We start from the raw sequence: 21836 nt of genomic DNA on the forward strand, positions 1-21836 counted from the left end.
GTGAAATCTAAGGTCAAGTATGGACTTTAGGTAATAGTGACATGTCAATATAGGTTCATCAACTGTGACAAATGTCCCACTCTTGTGGGGGATGTTGATCATGGCTGAGGCTGTGCATGTTTGGGGCAAAGGGTATAGGGAAAATCTCTGTATCTTCCTGTCCATTTTGCTAGTAATCAAAAACTGCTCTTAAAAAAATGAAGTCCTTTCATCCACATGTGTAGACCATAAACTTACTCAATGTTGTACGTCAATTACGTCTCAATAAAAACATGAAAATGCAAAAAAAATTTTTTTTAATGAAGGCCTTTTCTTTAAAACCTGAAGAAATCCACTGAGTTTGGTATAAAGATGGAAGATGGACTCATAGCAAAATGGTCATTGCCATGATAACAGTTCTTATCATTGCAAGTACTTTTTGAGCACCTCTCATGGGCCATGTTCTATGCTAGACACTGAGGATTCATGGGTGAATATAAGGGAGACATGGTCCCTTCCCTTAAAAAGTTTGGAGTCTGGTGGATGATGATATTCTCACTGACGGATTTACATGTTGAGGAAACTGTTAAATCCATATCAAGCATGTAGCAGGCCTTTGGTGAATATGTGTTATAAGGATATTTAATGAAATAAGTCACGATAAACAAGTCATCCCTTCTTTTCCCAAACTTTTGTACGGGTTTTATAAGGGGACTTTGGTTTATCTAATAGTTGTCCCTGTGATTCAATACTGAGATTTTATGTTAAACTAAACTGAACATGCTTCTTGTTTAAATGGTTTGAAAGGTGTTTGCTGAGCATCCACTATGCCAGGTACTTTATATACCCTCTTCAAGTCATTTTCATGACCGTGGGAAAGGAATATGTCCATTTTATAGGTAAGCAGTCTGAAGTTCATAAAGATAATAAACTTGCCCAAAAGAGTCAGAATTCATACTCAGGTCTGTTTGACACATCTGTACTTCTCCCTCTATACACAACACTTCAAGAGCAGTCAAACGAGTCACACTACACTTTTACCTAACCAAAGCTCCCATGTGAATCAATAATCTCCAGACATTTTTTTTCTCCTTCTACATATGATGGCATATTACAAGCCAGTGGGCACTCTTGGCAGTTTATCCCTGGGAAAACTAGAGCTCTACCTTTTACTTGCCACCCTGCTCCTATGATCTGCTTCCAACTATACAGACTCTAGCTTTCACCATGGTAAAGCATTTTGTCCTTACATAGGCAGAGCTGGGAACATAAGGTGGGGGTGGGTGGGGGGAATTAGATGGATCTAAGACTCGAAACTGTCCTCCCCCTCAGGGGGTGGAGAATAAGTAAAACTCAGCAGCAGATTTATGGACACTGAGGACTTTTGGAAGAATTTATATTTTTATGAGCATAAAATAAATAACACAATTCTTTAGAATCACTGAAGAGCAAGCACGAGAGAGATGAAACCAGTTATAATTTAGGAAAGACTGAAATGCACTCAAGATTCATTGTGGTTATTGGACCGTGTTTGAGGTTTGTAGTGATTGGCAAAGAATAAAGTCTTCTGAGAACCAGCAACTGGAAAGAAAATTACATTCACTTTAATATCCACTGGTGTTGGGGATCCCCAGGTGGCTCAGTGGTTTGGTGCAGGGCAGGATCCTGGAGTCCCGGGATGGAGTCCACATCGGGCTCCCTGCATGGGGCCTGCTTTTCCTCTGTCTGTGCCTCTGCCTCTCTCTCTATCTGTGTCTCTCATGAATAAATAAATGGAATCTTTGAAAAAATATATCCACTGGTGGTGTTGAGTGTATGTGCCCAGTTGCGGGGAGTGCACCAAATATTGGAATCAATGTACAAGTAGCCATCAGATGCTTCTCATTTCCCTCTGGTTCTGAATGATGAATCTTGGCTGCAGAAAAGCTTTAATTTGATTAACACCCATTTCTCAGCTTGGTCCCTTTTGATGCCTTTTTATTATAACCTATGGAATTTATTTTCAAAATCAGTATCACTATTTTTTTTTAAGATTTTATTTATTTATTCATTCATGAGAGACACAGAGAGAGAGAGAGAGAGGGAGGGAGGGAGGGAGAGAGGCAGAGACACAGCAGAGGGAGAAGCAGGCTCCATGCAGGGATCCTGACGTGGGACTCGATCCCGGGACTCCAGGATCACGCCCTGGGCCGAAGGCAGGTGCCAAACCACTGAGCCACCCGGGCTGCCCTCAGTATCACTATTTCAATTCTGTGTAGAACAACAAATTTCATGTGAATACCTTCTGGTCTGAACCATGTCATAAGAATAAAAGGAATCGCATCTTTTACAATTGGACTTTGTCTTTGCTCAATAATATATTTTCTTAATTATTAATTAATGATGTTCTATTAATTACTATTCTTCTATTTCTCTGCCATTTGCCATTCAACATCTTAGTTATCCAAACACTATGAAGATTTGGATTTAAATTAAATAGTGCCAACACTTTTGAATGAAACATACACAATTATGTGTAAATAAGTCAGTGAGAGGGGCACCTGGGTGGCTCGGGTGGTTGAGCATCTAATTCTTGGTTTTGGCTCAGGTCATGGTTTCATGGGTCATGGAATTCAGCCCCACATCCAGACTCTGTGCTTATTGGGGAGTCTGCTTGAAGATTCTTTCCCTCTGCCCCTTCCCCTCACTTGCACACACTCTCTTTCTTAAGCAAATAAATAATCTTGGAAAAAAAAAAAAACCAAGTCAATGAGATACTGAAAATACATTTTTTTAAAAGAAAATATATTCATATTTGCATACACAGGGCCTGATATGATAGCTTTTCTCTGGTCAAATCACCTAGAATAAATGAAGCTGGCAACATGGCAATAAAAGAAGTAAAGTAATGCCTGATTGAGTGATTATACCAGTCTTTTCTGTATTCGGTAAATTCAGTCATTGTTTCCTTTGCACCTCAATATTTCCACTTCAATGTCCTTAATAAGTAGAACCAGGGAGGAGATAGAACACAGATTCTAGTAGCTGTAACTCTCCTGAATTGCTCCTATAATTGGGTTTATGAAAGGACTGTAGATGATATATTTCTTTATGAGGTAACTTCACGGCAGAAATTGTTCATACAGATCATATTATATGAGCTGTAACAGAGAGGCCAATGAAGTGAGTTTAAGGCTGATTTGAGCTTACTTTGGGTTGACCTGGTATTATATTTATGGATAGTTCTAGTTGTTCTTAGACTTAACACATACTTCCATTTATGTGGTTACTATTCCATCAGACAAGATGACATGGTTTGACTCAGATCTTGGTGGACAAGAAAAATAAAGGCAAATCTTTTATTTCTAGAAATACAAAATGTTCTTAAGACACCAGAAAGAATATTACCTATAGTATAGGTGTAAACATATTAATAGACTTTGAAAGACAAAAAAGAATTTTCAAATCAACTAAACAACAAACCAAGGGAGCAGTGACTGTGCTGTCTGGTTACGTCAGAAAGCAGAGAGAATTTTTTGTGGCAAGGAGTGAGTGGTACACAGAGTGTGGGAAATACCTTTGGCTAAAACATCAGAAACCACACTAATGATTTATTTTTGCACATTTAAAATGAACTCCCTACACGAGAAGATAAAGGAAAACTACCTCAGGTCTTTTACAACTTAAAAAAAAGACTTAGTCATTTTGAAGTTTTGCAAAATTGTAATAATGGATCAAACACCTAATTTGCTTAAAGCCTACTCACCAAATATCTTTTTATGTCAAAAATGCAGTAAAATACACTCATGAAAATTATGTGGTATCATAAATTATATGTAATGGGGAATCTGTGATTAACCACAATTTGGTGTGGTCTGCGTGGTCTGCATTACCCATCCTAGCTGTAGACGCAGGCATCCGCTGAAATCTTTTGCTTTTATATGAATGAAATCCCCTGTAAACTGTGACAAGGACAAAAGTACAAATAAATATAAGCACTCATTCACTCCTAATTTTGTTTCTGCTTGTTCTATTTCAGTTGACCAAACCAAACATTGAGGAATTGTTTCTAGAACTGAGAAGTTGCCTTACATGTGAGATGGCTCTGAGTCTCATGCCAAAACTGCTGGTGGAAGTCACTTTTCTTACTGAAAGAGTTGCTTCCTAGCTGATTACAGCCGGTGTCACAACCAGATAAAGCAAAGATGTTGCTGAAAGGCAGCGTGGTGGGAGATCTGGAGTGAACACAGGGCAGCTGGCTTCACAGCTGTGCAAACTATGTAATTCTATGGTTTCAGTGGGAGGTAATAAACAGCTGTAAACTTCCGCAGATCCACAGGGGGGTGGGATGAAGGGGGTGGGACATTTGAGCCTCTTCCTCTCAGAAATAAAGATCTGGCCTTGAAAGCTTTGGGTTTAAGGTTAAAAATAATAATAATAATAATCAGGGGAAGGAGAGGAGCGTGAAGAAAATGGGAGAGGAGGTTGTGAAAGATGAATGCACCTGGTTATTTGGACAAGTGTCTGTTTATGGCTAAGCTGGACTAATGCCCCAAATGGCCAGTGGTTCTAGATTGCAGTATGGTTACTTTTAGCTTCAAAATGACAAGCACTTCTAAAAATTCAAGCACTTTGTCTCTTATGGATGGATAATAATATCCCAATGCGGCCACACTTCATACAATGATGAGAGTTGATGGTGGAGGTGCAAGGTAGATGCTATAGGCAGTCTTTCTAGGCTATTAGGCTGTATTGAAGTTTTGGCTATGGCAAAGACAACATTTTAGGTAGAATTAGTCTGTTTTTCACATTTTCATTCCTATGCCTTATTTGTGCCAGAGCTAGACCTCTAAAGCTGTCCCATTCACCCTGACCACATCTGTTTCTTGCCTTTGTTATAGCACATGGCTCTTGGCAACGCATTTTTACGTTTGGTCCTTAAAGTGACAACAAAAAATAGGCAGACATTGTTGTCTCCATGTATAGGTTTCAAAGATTCAGAGGTGATACAGCCCTTGAGTAGCATACTCAGATTTTGGTATCAGTAATTCTCCAAACCCGTCACAGAACACTTGTGCCCATGATTCAGGGAAGAGGATACTCCTTCTGGTTTTTAAAAGCTAAGATTCTGTGATTTGTTGATGTCCACCTGGCCTATGTGGATGACACCTCAAACTGAAAATTTGTGTTCTCTCTTTTCTTCCTCCCTCTTTGCCTTCCTCCTTTCTTCTCTCTGTATCCCTTTCTTTACTCTTTTTTTTTCCCTCCCCTTCCCACAAAACATCTCTTCCACATCCAGGGGAATCACTGGAAAGTTCAGTAGTTATTTGAATGGGATAGCCATTTCCAAATGGCCATTTGCAAAAGATCAACTTTTCAAAGTTGATCCATTCAACTTCTCAGAGGATAGACTATTAAACGTAAATTTCTTTAACTTTTAGAATCTGAAGGTGACTTCCTTTCTCATTTGGGGCTTGTCATATTCATTCAGTACTCCAAACAAGATTCATTGAGTAGAGGTGAAATTTAGCTAAGAAAATTTGTTCTTTACGTGGAAGTTCCTGAATTTGTAGTTCATTGAGTTTTATAAGATGTGGTAACTCGAAGGACATCTTCCTTTTTTTCTTTTTCTTTTCATTCTTTCCATTCTTTTCTGTTTTGTAGTATCTTGGAAGAATTGAACGAAGGTAAGGCAAAACACAGAAATGTAAGAACGCTCACTCCCTGCTTTGTGTAATGAATACTCGCTCTATGCCAGGCATTATTCTAAGTTTTTCACATTTAAAAAAATTACCTACTCTATGGGAAAAAAATAATAAAACACCTCCAGGATGGTCACTATTATTAATTCAATTTTATAGGTGAGAAAACTGAAGTTTAGTTTCAAGAATATATCCACATGACCACTATACTACTTTGGAGAAGAAAGGCTTCTATCTGTCCTCTTTCTACTCTGCAGGGCTACATTATAAGACTTTCGTGGCTCCTAGGCATTTTTGCCTTTAAAAATCCTTTTCACTAAAAAAAAATAAATAAAAACTATATTTTATTACTATGTTGGTATAAAGACAAATGTAAACCAGGCTGGATTATATTCATTTTTTTTCTTGACTTTAAAAGAAATTAAAACATTTTTGTGGGCCTTGAAAAGTATTGTCAGCCTGGGATCTGTGCCTATTGTATCTAATAGCTAAGTTGGTCCTGACTCTGGGGTTTTTCTCTTTCGCCTTGACTCATGTCTAGTTAAGAAAATGAACTTACCACATTCTTGGGGGAATTGAAGAAGTATCGAAGTGGTATTTCCTTGTAAATACTGTTTCTGAGTTCAGAAATAGCACTTGGTAAACAACCAATGAAGTAATGTTTTTTAAACCGTAGTGGTAAAATCCTTGAGATGGGTTGTAACTAGCATTTTTATAACTAGACTATGTTAGAAGGGAATGAGGTGGGAAGGGATGGGATAGGATAATATAGAAAACATCAGAGTATATTCATACCTATTAAGGGTATTTTGAGGAATATTTTATTCCAGGTATAAATATGCAAGTGTGTATGTGAGGTGACATAAAGTGCATTTCTTCTTCTTCTTCTTTTTTTTTTTTTTTAGAGAGAAAGCACAAGTGGGGAGGAGCAGAGGGAGGTGAGAGAGAATCTCAAACAGGCTCCACATTCAACACAGAGCCTTATGTGGGGCTTGAAACCATGATATCACGACCAGACCCAAAACCAAGAGTCAGCTCTTTGACCTACTATGCCACCCAGGCGTCCCTAAAGTGCATTTTTTAGTGAGGCCTAGCCAAACATTTTTTAAAATACTGAGGTAGGATGCATTTTTAGTTCTACCAATTTTTTTTTCTCTTCGCTACATTCCGCTTAAAATTTGTCCTTATGGCAAAGCTGACATAAGCTTGGTCTCTTATAAGAAAGCATAGCCATTAAGAATATGGGTTTGGAGGGCAGCCCGGGTGGCTCAGCGGTTTAGCACCACCTTCAGCCCAGGGCCTGATCCCAGAGACCCGGGATGGAGTCCCACGTCGGGCTCCCTGCATGGTGCCTGCTTCTCCCTCTGCCTGTGTCACTGCCTGCCTCTCTCTGTGTCTCTATGAATAAATAAATAAAAATATTTTTTAAAAAAAGAATATGGGTTTGGAGTCATATAAAAGATGATCTAACTTCCAATTCTTCACCTATTCCCCTAATTATCTATATCATCATTGCTAAATGATTTAACCTCTTTGTGACTTAATTTCAAAGTCAATAAAATAAGGATTATATTAATTATACCAATGAGAAATAAATGGGCAAATGTTAATAAAGCCCCTAGCACAGTCAATGTTAGTAAACACTCTATATATACAGACAAGTTAAATATTTATTTCTGAGCCAGACCACATTTTTAACCTTAGGCCCGTTTAACTGCCCATTTGATACCTCCACTGAGATGTCTGGTAGGCATTTCACATTTGACATGTCTGCATTTGAACTTCTGACCATTCCCTCGAGCTCCAAAATGGCTCTTTTATCCTGTAGGTGCTCAGGTCAAACCTTTGAGGGACTTCGTGTTCCTTTTCTTCTCTTACAACCCATGCTAAATCCATCACGAAAGCTTGTTGGCTATCCCTTCAAATACATACTGAATCTGATCACTTCTCACTGTGGCTGCTGTACCTCTTTGCTGAGCCATCACTATTTCTCTGGGTTATTGTAATAGCTTCCAAATCAGTTTCCCTGCTTCCTCATCGTCCCACTCTCTTACCACCGCTGCCCCAGTGATCCTTCTAAAAATCTATCTCAGAGATGCCTGGGTAGCCCAGCGGTTGAGCGTCTGCCTTTGGCTCAGGGCGTGATCCCAGATTCCTGGGATTGAGTCCCACATCGGGCTTCTTGAATGGAGCCTGCTTCTCCCTCTGCCTGTGTCTCTGCCTCTTTTTCTGTGTTTCTCATGAATAAATAAATAAAATCTTAAAAATAAATAAATAAAAGTCTATCTCAAATCGTGTTACTGTTATGCTTAAATCCCTGCACCGTCCCACATTTCGCTAAGAGGAGATTCAAAGCCAGGCAGTGACCTGCCAGATCCTGTGGAATCTGGTTCCTGTTGCCTCACAAATTTTCTCTCCAGACACACTGGGCTCCTTGCCAGGTCTTGAACATACCAGGAACACTCCAGACATAGGGCCTTTACACTTGCTTTCCCTGAGCTCTCTCTTATCCTGTCCTCCAACCACACTGGCATTGCTCATTCTCTCACCTACTTCGGAGAACTTTGTTCACGTTCCCTCTTCTCAGTGTTGCCTATCCTCCAATCTACTCCTTTCTTTGCCTTCACATGCCTTATACTCTTACCTTCCTTTATTTGTTTTTGACTTAGTGCTTAACTTATAAAATGCTATACAATGTATGTAAATATTATATTGTTTATTGTCCATAATCCACTTTTAGAAGTTAAAATTTATGAGGATTAGATGTTGTTTGATCACTAATGTTTCCCAAATGTCTAAAACATGGTCTAATACATATTTAACTTCTCAGTATTTGCTAAATAAATAAATATTATTATATTATTACTTCTTCTTATGTCTTCCACCTCTCCCACAAAGCACAGGGCCCAAATGGAATAGGGATAAATTCAAACATAATGAAGCTTTTTCTGTACTCTTGTTCAAACCATTATTGAGTATTAAACCAACCTGCTATCATATGTTTGGTAGAGATCTTGATATAATGAGCTTTCTATGTCTATAAATAGCAAGCAATAATAATGATAAAGTTCAGTATAGTTTCAAAACCAAGATATACATTGAATACTCATGACTACTATTACAGCCCAAGTGTTTACTATTCAAGGATTCTGCTCCTGAATTGTTAGTTTAAGATACACAGATGTGGAAGAAAAGATCAATAGGAAAGCTACAGGCTTTTACACAACACGTATCTTTATAAATGTCAAATAACTAGTAGTGTGATTATTCCTGATGTCCTTCGATAACCTGTGTAGAAAGTTATGCCAATCCATCATCATTCAATAAGGCCAGAAAATTGATTTTGTCTTTTATTTAACTATCCTACATTATATAAAAGACTTGTAAATTAAAGCAATTACAGTCTTAACAAAGTCCACTTTTTTTCCTCCTGAAATCACATTCACTTTATCATCTACCAAAGTGGGTGGGAAAAAACCAAAAACAAAAACAAAGTGGGTGGGGACAGCGGCAAAACAAAGGGAAAAAATGCTAGAATTCTTGTATCATTCAGTGAGAAACATATTATATCTATTAATAGTTCTTTCAGGGCCTCTTTTGTTTTTATGATATAATACAGTCTATAATATACGTCTCCTTTTTCACCTTATCAAGTCAAGGAGAGAAATAGCTCTACAAACTATCTTTCGTTTCCACTTGTGTTTTAATGCCTGCTTGTACAGCACATAATCATGAATTGAAGTTGCATATATCAGGGAGTAAGTCCAAGTGTAATAATAAAATATTTTTGTTTGGTATTAAAATATATGCATAAAAATATTGTTTTGCACTTATTCCAACCAACAACTTATTTGCTCCTGTTAATATATATGCCTGGGAAGAAAAAGGAGAAGAAATTCTCTGTAATTCCGGCCTAAACTTTGCAGTTAGTGCGTAGAAGTTAAGGCTATTCTATCTGAATTCCAAAGGAATATATTTACCTCTCCTGGTAATTTAAAAGGATAAAGGGAAAATATAGATCTTACATACCCTATTCATGTTAATTATAAAGAGTACAGGCTAAAAAACTAAAATGCCAATTGGGAGACTGGATTAATACTTAGTTTTCTCACTTGCCATTCATTGCTATGATTTCTCCAATACCTTATTCAATCATACAACAAACATTTACAAAGCATCAATCATGTAAAAGACTCTAATCCCTGAATATTCAAATTTAAAACATTTTAATTAAGATGATGTATGTAGATAGGCCTTCGAGCACATTGTTAATTATTAAGAATTAATTATTGATTATTAATATTTGTTAATTCTTCTTTTAATTAAACTTATATTCATAACTAGCTGTGATCAAATATTTTAATTATTGCTATAATTATGCTATTCTACTATATGCTTTATACCATAAATAAGATGGCATATAAAAATCAGTGGTATAGTGTATACCCAATAGTACAGCAAGAGTTAGAAGTACTGGTTTATTCATAGAAAATTTTTAGGTTGGATGAGACTTTAGAGATCTTAAAATCTAAATCTCTCATCTTAGGGCTGAATGAATCAAGCCTAGAAAAATTAAATGACTTGCCCATGCTTTTAGAGGCAGAGATGCATTAAAATCAAGTTTTTCTGACTCTTGATTCATATTTTTCATATAAAACACACCTCCATGGTCTTTCATGAAATCAAAAAAATATATACATAATATACAACATATATAATATATATACATTTATAGACAAACTAAACAAGCAACTTATCATTTAGTGATAACAATAAATATAATACTTAAATCTTAAAAAAAATTAATAATGCTCAGACCAGAGATCCCAAGAAATTAAACCATGTGACACAGATTTTATGTTTGAGTTGTCTCATAAATGTATGAATTGTTGTTGAAATGATGACATTGTAAGCAGCCAAGATAAATATTAACAGCAAAGGGCTTCCCATTTCCTCATATTGTTAATTATTTACTTTACCTTGTTTATATTATTTATATTGTCTGGAGTGGTCTTCATCAGTACCATCTGAATGTATTACGTAATGAGATTACAGGTTGGTTAGCTTTAACAACAGTAAAGAAGGAGGGCAGACCCTTAGAAAGTCCAATAATTGAAGCTTCTGGTGAACTACATGGCCATCCATTTGGATTGTGGCTACTGAATATGAAACCCATTATTTTCTTTCTTTCTTTCTTTCTTTTTCTTTCTTTTTCTCTTAGAAGCAATACTTTCAAGCAGATTTTGGGCCCATCAAATAAAAGCCAGACCCATATGATGTCTTCAATTTGAAATAAGTTTAAAAATATATATATATATGTGTGTGTGTGTGTATATATATATATATATATATATATATATATATATATGGAGGCATTGACATTCTTCAATGAAAAAGTGAAAGAAGATGCTTATCCGGACCTTCTGATTGGTGAAACAATCTTGGTTCAGTATGACAATATTCACAATTTTGCCTACGGAGAATTCTCATTGCTAAGTGATAATGGCATATTTTGGGTTGTCACTTCTTAGTATCATAGGTTTTCATAATTTAACTAAGAGACAGTCTTCCTTCTCAAGAAAGGTAGGAAAGAAAGAGATCTCCTTAGACCCAGTTTATAACTTAATCTGGCTAACCCATCCATTCTTACAGGCAGCCAGAACAAGCCAATTTTGACTATTATCCTCAGTGCCTGAAAGAGTGGAGAAGACCAGTAGAAGTCAGGAACAGTTACCCTTGAATGACATCAGAGACTAAAACAGATCTTGAACTCCCAAAGAAGATAGGTATTCTGAGGTTGACCATGCTATTAACTTAAAATCTACTCCACATAAAAGCAATTCTGAAATGTCAACAAAAGTTAAACTTCCTTATGATTAGAGAAGTACTTACTGTTCTCAATTGTGGCCCAATATTGGTTTTGGGTTTTAAAAATCCTAAATCATCAGGGTGACTAGTCCTCCTTCTTCTGACATTCCTCTAAGAAATTTCTGATGAGCTTAAATCTTCTATTTACCATAATACCTCTATTCACCTCAGTGTGTAATTACAGAGAACTTTTCAGTTTCAGCATGTATCAAATATGTATATATCAAATACTCTTCTATATACTCTCAATATAAAGATAAATAAAACACACTAGCCTATAGGAAAACATCCGCCAGATGAGCATTCACTGCATTGAATGCAGTGAATGAATGACCTCATAAGGCAGGGTAAGTTCTCACAAGCTAAATGTCAGTGATGTTCATTATCAAGTGAGAACACAATTAGAAACACTTGCTACTAATAGTGTGAATACATTCTTCTGTTACACGATGTCCTTATAACACATTTTAATTTCTCAGGAAAAAAGAAACCTCTTTCAATGTTTTAAATGAGGTCTGATGTGTCTAGGTAAGTTTCAGCAAATACATTGGCTTAATTTTCTGCAGCATTTATACTACCTCCAGTAAACAATCATTATCAATATTAGCATAATACACTAAGTGCTGAATAGAAGTTAAAAACCTATAAAAGGGGCTCTTTTTGAAAAATGGAAATCATGGTTCAGAAAACTTCTGTTCTATACCCTGTCAGTTTAGGCTGAAACTTGAAATTTGCATCTTCATAAACTGATGTAAGACCCACATTTTGGTGCTATTCTTTGATTGACTTGGGACTGTAGGTGAAGGAGTATATCTTTCACTCAAGCTGTGGAGTTATTTCTGAAATGATATTAAGTGCCCTCAGGGACAGGATGTAGTTGAAAGGATGCTTAAGTATTTAATTAGTATTCAAAATGCCCTGTCCACTTTATTTGGCAACTCTATAGTTTAGTTTAAGGGTGTTGGTACCCAAAATGACTTTGTGATATCCAAATAAAATGAATATATGTATATTTAGTCCATGAAGCATTACTAAACCTCTAAAATATGTAATAAGTGGGTGTGGGAAAGCAAAAATTAAACATAAATAGTTTAAACCAATAAAAATTTTCTCTGGAAAGAATAAACAATAAGTGAGTATTTGGGGGGTAGAAGAGGAGTGAGAATAAAGGGCAGATGAAAACTTCCTTGCTTAATTGTTTGTAAATTGTTGTTAAGAGACAAAATTCTCTCTATGCCCAAATTATGTAATTTATTAGAAGTGTGCAGACTCCTCTGCTCAGTAACGCTGATAACGACACTAATAGTTTAATTACAACTTGCTGCTCAAGGAGATAAACAAGGCTGTTTGCTTTTTAAACCAGGGGTTACAATTACTTTTAAACGCGGGGGAAAGGCACATCTGCGAATAGATCTTACTACGTCAGGAAAGCAACCAGAAACCAGCTGGAAAATAAACAAAGCGCCAGGAGTGAGCAGCCTGCGCAAAATTAGAGCAGAACTGCCTGACTTGAGCAGTGGAGCAGTGGGCGTGAGGGTAGTAAACAGGCTGTAAATGTAGGTGGGCAGGGATAGAAAAGTTTTCGGTGCCTAGATCTTCTGCATTTTCCCTGGGACTCCATCACTGGGAGGGACAGGGGACCCCTCCCTCGAGTGTCTTGCTTACAGTTAGGTCTTTGTCGCACAGCTCTTTGCTTCAGCACCACAAGCGAGGACAGCTCCCCTAACTGCAGAACAGAGCCCATGGCGACTGCACACCCGCCCCCCCCTTCTTTCCAACATCCTCTGGATGGCATTTCTCTTTCTTGCTGGTGTCTTTTCTTGCTATCAGAGGGATTCTAAGGGACATACAGAAGGCACGTGGAGCCCATTGGGCTTGTATTTCCAGATTAAAGGGAAACAAGTCTTGACTGAAAAGTCCAATCTTTTAATTGGCCTCCAGAGTAATTCAACCAGAATAAAAGATTGCAAGTCACTGAGTTTAATCTGGTGGCAAATGCTCAACCTCACTCAGTAGTGGCTGAAACTTGAAGCTCCCTTTAGTGTTTTATTTTATTGTTTTGTTGTAAAAGTAAAACAAGGTTAAACAACCTTTACAAACTGCCACTCTAGCCCTTTTTCTCCTGTGTTAAGCCAAAGACACCAAGGAGTATACCAGAGTTTGGTAGCAAAGAGGTCAGTGGTACAATTTCTAATATCGCTCCGTGATAAAACAATCTCAGTCATAAAAAAAAAAAAAACAACAACAACTCTTCTCAGTACTTTTGAAGACTCCTCACATCCACATCCTGAATCTGGAACATACCAGTGAAGGATTAACAGTTCCAAAATGAGACCACAGGCTACTACAGCATGCCACAAAAATGGCAAAAGCTTCCCCCAATAAAGAAGTCATTTCCCCAGCCCTAAATCCAAAGGAAAACATTTTAGGAGTGATGAGGAACATATGATTAAAACCCCAAATCACCAACACAGGAAAATAACACTCCAAGGAACTTGGCTACTTTGGTACTTTTAGTTGCCATTCTTTCAGTCATGAAGAGAAGGTTACTTAGCCACTACATCTTCTTTCTCTCATCAGAGTTTTCTCCTTTGTCCAAACTTCTCAACAGTGTATACAATACTTATCATTTAAAGGTTCTCTTTGCCCCCAACACGGGCACACACATACTTTGATTCAGTTCCGTTTCCAAGGATTTAGTTTGCTAAAGAAAGAGCTATTATCTGGTTTTCAAACCTATTTTGAGGGGTAGTCTTCCCCCTTTTTGCACTGGAATTGCTAGAATGCTGAGGGACTCTAGAAAAGAAGAGGCACAAACTGGGGCGGATGCTTAGGAGGCGTTCAGACAAGGCAGCACTATGGAGGTAGTGGGGAATAACTTCCTTCCAGTGATGGTGATCATCTGCTAGTAACAGAGGGTGAGGTCCGCCTGTGAATCTAGAGCAGTAGCAGCAGTGAGGACAGCAGACACAGGGTACCTCTTATCAGGTACCCTGAGAGATCTCAACCCAAGCAATTTGACTCTCTGAGTCTCTCACTCCTTTCTATTGCCTCTTCCTTTCTTCCCTCCCTCCCTCCTTCACCTCAGTTGTCCTTTCCACTTAATGCCTTCTGGGCCACTCTGGGCACCAGGACTAGTGACAGTCAAATCACCTAACATGTATCCTATAGACCATGTTATCATTATCATCATCATCCCTGGGGTTGCTCTCCAACAGCTCAGTGAAAGGATAAGGTCCTGTCCCCGGCTGTCAACCCCACACCCTCTCCCCAGCCAACACCGCAGCAGTGGTGTCAACCCCCACCCCCCCACCCCCAGAGATCACCGGTCTGAGTGTCACCAACAAGTTCCACCCTCTAGTAACCCCGCCAGCAAACCTCCCCAGCAGAGCCTTGCCAGACCCTCCGCCCACAGCCGGTGCCCTGGCAGCCCGACCCAGCTCTTGGTGATCCCTAAGATCATTGTTACCACTGACAGCACTTTCCTCTCCGCGTGGAAGGGGAAAGCCCGCGTGGGAGTCCTGGGCGGATGTAGGGCTCCGCGCACTCCCCTCCCCCACCTCCGCAACACGCGCGCGCACCCCCCCCCCATCACACGCACACACCCCCCCTCCCAGTACCGGCGACACAAAGAGCGAGGGAGCGAGCCCAGCGCCCGGCGGGGTAGCAAGGGGGGCGGGCGGGGGGCAGGGCCCGCCAGGAGGGGGACACCCCGGGGGGCAGGGGCTGGGGGCCAGGGCGCGGGGTGGGGGCGCGAGCCCGGCGACAGCGTCGTCCTTACCTGCCCCCAGGTTGAAGGAGATCCTGGCTTCGGCGAGGTACGGCGTGTCGCTCTTGGAGCGGACTCTTCTGATGGGCCGCCGGTCTATATCATCCTCCGAAGATGCCGCCATTAATGTGGGAGGCAGGAGCAGGGTCGCCCGGCGAGCTGAGAGGGAGAAGGAGATGCGGAGAGAGGGAGAGAGGCGGAAAAGGGGAGGAGGGGAAAGGAAGAGGCTCCCACCCGGGGAGGGGGAGGGGGAGGGGAGGGGGAGGGGAGAGGAAGGGAAGGGGACGGGGAGGGAGGGGGGAAAAGAGGGGGCAAAGGAGAGAAAAGAGGGGGAGAGAGAGAGAGAGAAAGGGAGCAAAGGAGAGAAAAGGGTGAAGGGAGAGAAAGAAAATCCGTTAAGGATTTGTGGACCGGAGCAGAGATGAGGCTCTCCCTTGGCTTGCGCCAGGGCGCCCCTAAGTCCTCTTGCAGCCACAGGGCCAATGGGTCAGTGTTCCCGACCGACACCCCGCCTCCTGCCCGCAGCCCCAGTTTTTTCAGCTGTTGGCACAGATAGGCTGATGCGAAAGGGAAGACTCCAAAGCAAAGGTGCCCAGTCAGCACTGTGCCCTCTCCCGCCAAACGCACTTACTCGGCTCTTCAAGTACACACTTGGGTCTCCTTAACCCACAGGGTTCCCTCAGACTGAGGATGCCTGGCCAGATGGACCTACTTCAGCCGGCTTCGTGAGGGATTATTATTGCTGGAGTGCAAGCCCCCCCCCCCCCCACGGTGGTCACAGGGGAGGGCGCTGCACCCAGGGTACCCCTAGGCTCCCTCTTTCCCAACCCCGAGCTCAGATAAAGACGCCACCGGATCTGCAAACTTCAGAAGCTCTCTTACCAGTCCCCTTGACCCTAGAGGTGGAGGGTCGGTGGAGGAAAGATATATGCAAGTTTGGAAGCAGTTGGGCCATAGAGTTTTCAGAGTTGATACTTTGAATGCAGACTCTGAGTACTCACAGAGAACTTCTAGGATGTGTTTATGCCTACATAAACACCCATTCATTTTAACCTTTAAGTTTTTTCTTTATTTCGTGGCTTTAGGGGACACACAATGGTCTTTGCACTGGACCTGTAGTCTCTATAACCCTGTACCACTGAGGTGAAGATCAAGAGCACTTCACATTTCTTTGAATGTTTGCACTGCAAATTTCCCACATTACACAGCACAGAAGGAAGTAGAAAGGTTTCTGGAGTGTGAATCAGAATGGTTTGATGCTCCTACTGAATCTATTGATGGGCTAACCTCTTTTATGTTTGTCTTTCTACGGCCTCAGTCACTTGGTCTTTTTGTGGCTTGATGTTGCCACTCTTCTTTCTAATAAGAGCTCACCTGGAGTACACAGATAAATGTTGCCTTGATTCCCTCCCTGCTACAAAGGAAATCTCAGTGTCAAGTCATACCCTTCCATCTCAGAGGAAGAAGTGCTGCCCCAGCTCTGCAAGACTTCCCTCTGCACTTCTGCTGTCAGTTCGGAACTCTTGCACCCTAGAGTCTTCAGTCTCTCCACACGGGTCTTTTACTCTACACATAGCTAGTAACGCTTCATCTTGGGAAAAATATACCTGCCCTTGGCCTCGCTGCTTCCTCAAGCTCTACCATACTATTTCCTTCTCATTCTGCTTATGCTTCCCTTGGAACTCTTGCTACACAGGGTCCATGTCTTCACCCTCAATCCCCGCTTTCATCCCCACCACTGGTTTCCATCCCTACCACCCAAACTTATGTTAAAGGTCATCATATTCTTTTAACAGTTAAATCCGTTTCTTTCTTGTCTGCTCTGAAGTACACAATAAACTGTTCTTGAAGTAGTCTCCTCCTTTGGCTTTCTGTACTAGATTCCTCCCAAATCATTCAATTTCTAATTGTTTGCCAATTATCTGCACCGTTAATTTGAAATTGCCTATCCTGGCATGCAAAGCCCTTCACAACCTGACTTTAACATGTTTTTCCAAACTCATCCCCCATTATTTGCTTCCAGTCTGCTCAGATTTGTCCCAGTCTGGCTCACTTCTGCATCTGCACCTTTGCTTATGTCACACACCACAAATTTCTTCTCTATAAACTTTCCATGTTCTCTCTCAGGAATGTCAGATAACTAGCCCACTAGTCTATGGCATGAACCTAGCACATAGTAAATACTCAATAGATATTTTTTAATAAAAGAAGGGAGAAGAGGAAGGGAGGGAGGGAGGGAAGAAGGAGAGAAAAAGTAATGAGTAGTAAAGAGTGAATTATGGACCAAACCCATGTCTGCCTGATTTTAAATCCTGTGTCCTTAACCAGTATATTGATTTGCTAAGTATATATTTGGTTGACTAGCCACACTTAAAATTCACTTTTCTATGATGCCTCATGATTGTGTCCAGTTTATCTCTGTTAAATATAGATTAAAAATGGATGTCTCCTCTCCCAGGAGACACAACAGGAGTATTTGGTTCATCAAATGAACCATGAAGGTTAATGTTTTTAAATGGCTACTCAGGCAGCAAACCAATATTATGATTGTAACATTTAGGTTCAGGCTCTTAAGGAAATGCAAAAGTAAGGAAATAAAGTCCAACAATTCTGAATACTGCAAAAACTCTACTCTCTTTGAATTAAGCCAGTGACACTTGACTGTTCAAAAATCTTTGAGATTCTCCATCTCTTGTATTTTCATTCATTATCCATGTCTTAAAAAGAAAAAAAAAATACAGATATTTGAAAAAACAGCTAGCCTTAGCTTTCTTTGTGTTTCTTTGATTTTAGATTTAATGGTTCCTGATAGAGAGAAGTACCTCTTTGGATTTCTATATCTTCTTCCTTCAGCATTTTAGAAGATCAAGAACTTAACATTGTTACCACTTTAGGTGTACTTCTCTTTACAGGAGTCTAAATGTACTTTTATACAATTTCATTAAATTTTTAATGAAATTAAAAATACTATTTTAATAATAAAATTAAAATTTTATAATTTATAAATAAAAATATAAAATTATAAAAAATATAAAATTAAAAATTTTATTATTAAAATAATTCTAGATAGATATACTTTTGATGAAAATGATATAAAAATACTACATTGATCTACATGTTCTTGAATTATTTTATTGTATTTTTATTTCTATTATCTTCCATTTTTTGACTTCCGTAATTTAACTGTTTTCTTTGTCTCATTTAGTTTTTCCCATTCTTTTTTCACTTTGCCTCCTTTCTCACATCTTTTCTTACAACTTGCTGACAAAATTGATTCCATTTCCCGTAGCTCTCTCTTATCCTATATGAAGGACTCACTTTTGTTTCCACATTCCTTATTCTCTGGGATTCCTTTCATATACGTGATCTCTTATCATAAACTATGTGAATGACATCAAGCAAGAAACTCTGAAGTGGAATCTGGGATGCTGGGTGCATCCCACTACCTCACCAAGTAACACTGTGCAAGTCACTCACTCTACCAGGTTGGATCTCTGTTACTTCAGCTACAAAAATGCCAGGGCCACCTAACGCGATCTTAAGGCCCTGCCTAGCTATAATACTCTGTATTTGCAGCTATTTTTCTCTCTCTTCTTCTTTCCATAAATATCCATGGCATATTTTGTCTCTTAATCTAAGAAAATACATTGTGTCTTTGATTTGTAACTAGCCATATTTAGGAAACCACATGGTCTCTATATTTCTCTCTAGTGATTTCCTATTATTAAAGTTTATTTTCTACAACTTTGTATCCTTTAGAATCTGTTTTTTTCCTCATACTGTTTCCATCATGTAGCAAGACCCATATGATTGTTTGTGTACATGCATGTGTGGGTGTGGATATGTATATAGAAAGAACTGAATTCAACTGTGATCTCAACAACTTTTGAATATACTTTTTTAAAAAGATTGTTTCTTTTTGAATAGGACTGCTGACTCAAGCATGTTGGTGCTATTAAAAAGATTTTTTTCGGGATCCCTGGGTGGCGCAGCGGTTTGGCGCCTGCCTTTGGCCCAGGGCGCGATCCTGGAGACCCGGGATCGAATCCCACGTCAGGCTCCCAGTGCATGGAGCCTGCTTCTCCCTCTACCTATGTCTCTGCCTCTCTCTCTCTCTCTCTCTCTGTATGGCTCTCATAAATAAATAATAAAAAAAAAAAAAAAAAGATTTTTTTCTTTTCTAAAGCCAGTCAACATTTTAATACTGAAGACCCTGCATGTTGTATCCAGAACTAGAGACAGAGAAAGAAAGGCAGCACAAGAGGGTGATCAGAAAAATAACATTGCTAGCATGGAAGAAGTGAAGGTGGGAAGATAAGGAAGAAAGAGGAGTGCTCCTGATTCCATCCTAATCAAGAAAACTCTTCAGGTGAGTGAAGCTTTAAAAGTATTACTCAAAATGTGTTTCTAGGGTACCCCTACATTGATATTGCTTAGAATACTTGTTAAAATGTAGATTTTTGAGGCCCTCAACCTGAACCTACTGAATTTTGAGGGGATGAGACCTGAGACCTGAGTACCTAGATTTTCAAACTTCGTCCATTCTCAGCACTTGTATTCAACATTATACTGGAAGTCTTGGTCAATGCAATGACTTTTAAGTTAAAGAAAAGAAATATAATTAGAAAGATATAATGATTGTAAAACGAATAAAATTGTGATGAGTCATGTATGCTATGAGAATATACATATAGAATCCATAAAAATCCAAACTATTAGAAATAATAAGTGAATTTGACATCACTGATACGATAGCAGTAAAAAAACATCAATTTTGTTTCAATATACTGAAAAAAATAGAAAGTATAATTTATAAAAAATCATTTACAATAGTATCAAAACCACCAAATACCTATGAATAAACCCCACAAAAGATGAGCAGGACCGCTATATGAAAAACTACAGAACACTGCTGAAAGAAATTAAGAAGATCTAAATAAATGAGGAGTGGGATGAGTAACCCATTCTCATGTTCATGGATTAAAGGACACACTATGTAAAGGCATCAGTATCTTCAAATTGATCTATAGATTAAATGAGATTCCAAACTTTTTTAAATTGGCTAATTGATTCTAAAATTTGTGTGAAAATGCAAAGGGATAAGAGTAGCCTTATCATGACAAATAATAAGAAAATAACTGGAGATTTAAATGTAGGATATAGAGGATACCAAGACTTATTATAAAGGTATAGAATTTGAAAACAAAGTAAGATAATTAGACAAATGGAAGAGAACAGAGAATTTAAAAATAAACCCATATATAAACAGTGACCTGATTATGACAAGAGGTCCACTGCAGTATTGTGAGGGAAAGATGGACTTTTCAATAAATAGTGCTTGATCACTTGGATATTCATATGGTGGAAAACAAACTTTGGTCCCTATTTCACACCACCCACAAATTCAATTCCAAGTGGATCATGGACCTAATAGTGAATGGTAAACAATAAAGTCTCTAGAAGAAAATTTTTTCCTATAAGTATATTTTAAGGCCTAGACTCTTAAATAGGACATGAAAAGTACTAACAATAGAAGAATAAACAGGCATATTGATGCTATTAAAATTAAGAACTTTTGTTCATCACAAGATACAATTAAAAAATGCAACATACCAAAATATATGGGATGCAGCTGAGACAGTGCTGATAGCGGAATTTATGCACTAAATGTCCATATGAGAGAAGAGGAAATTCTCAAATCAATAATCCTACCTCCAGAACTTAGAGAAAGAAGAGGAAAATAAATCTAAAGTGAGTAGAAGAAAGGAACTAATAAAGATAAGATCAGAAGTCAGTGCAATTGAGAACATGGAAACAATAAAAAAGCAAATGAAACAAAAAGCTCATTCTTCAAAAAAAAATCAATAAAATTGATTAACTTCTAGCAAGCATAACAAAGATAAAAATTGGAGAGCATACAAATTACCAATATCAGAAATCAAACATAAGTAATCACTATAGATCCTATATCTATTAAAAGAATAATAAGAGAATACTACAAACATGTTTATGCTCATATAAGTTCAACAACTTGGTACAAATAAACTACATGTAGTGTTCTTAAAGAAAAGACAGGGCACCTGACTAGCTCAGTCAATGGCTCTGAGCATGCTACTTTTGATCCTGGGATCTTGAGAATTTGAGTTTAAGCCCACTTTGAGTGTGGAGATTACTCTAAAAATAAAATCTTAGGAAATGGGTGGGAAAAAATAGAGAGGGTGACAAAACATGAGAGACTCTTAACTCTGGGAAACAAACAAGGGGTAGTGGAAGGGGAAGTGGGTGGGGAGGCAGGGGTGACTGGGTGATGGGCACTGAGGGGGGCACTTGACAGGATGAGCACTGGGTGTTATACTATATGTTGGCAAATCGAACTTCAATAATATATATATATATATATTAAAAATAAAATAAAATCTTAGGGGTGCCTGAGTGATTCAATCAGTTAAGCTTCTGGCTTTGGATTGGGTCATGATCCCAGGGTCCTAGAATGAAGCCCCTCTGAAGCTGCATCAGGCTCCATGTTCTGCAGGGAGTTG

General features: G+C 38.8%; 1 protein-coding gene across 16 annotated transcripts in view; it reads right to left on the reverse strand.

Moving 5' to 3' along the window:
• The window catches only part of PHACTR1 (phosphatase and actin regulator 1), a 559986-nt gene that overhangs the window by 499812 nt on the left and 38338 nt on the right, over positions 1-21836 (reverse strand). For all 16 annotated transcript variants that reach the window (XM_072729123.1, XM_072729124.1, XM_072729127.1 and 13 more), the window contains one exon: positions 15310-15456. In XM_072729123.1, the coding sequence (XP_072585224.1) occupies positions 15310-15456 (147 nt within the window). The remainder of the gene's footprint in view (positions 1-15309; positions 15457-21836) is intronic.

Source organism: Vulpes vulpes, chromosome 12 (assembly GCF_048418805.1).
Source record: "Vulpes vulpes isolate BD-2025 chromosome 12, VulVul3, whole genome shotgun sequence".
Taxonomy (NCBI): domain Eukaryota; kingdom Metazoa; phylum Chordata; class Mammalia; order Carnivora; family Canidae; genus Vulpes; species Vulpes vulpes.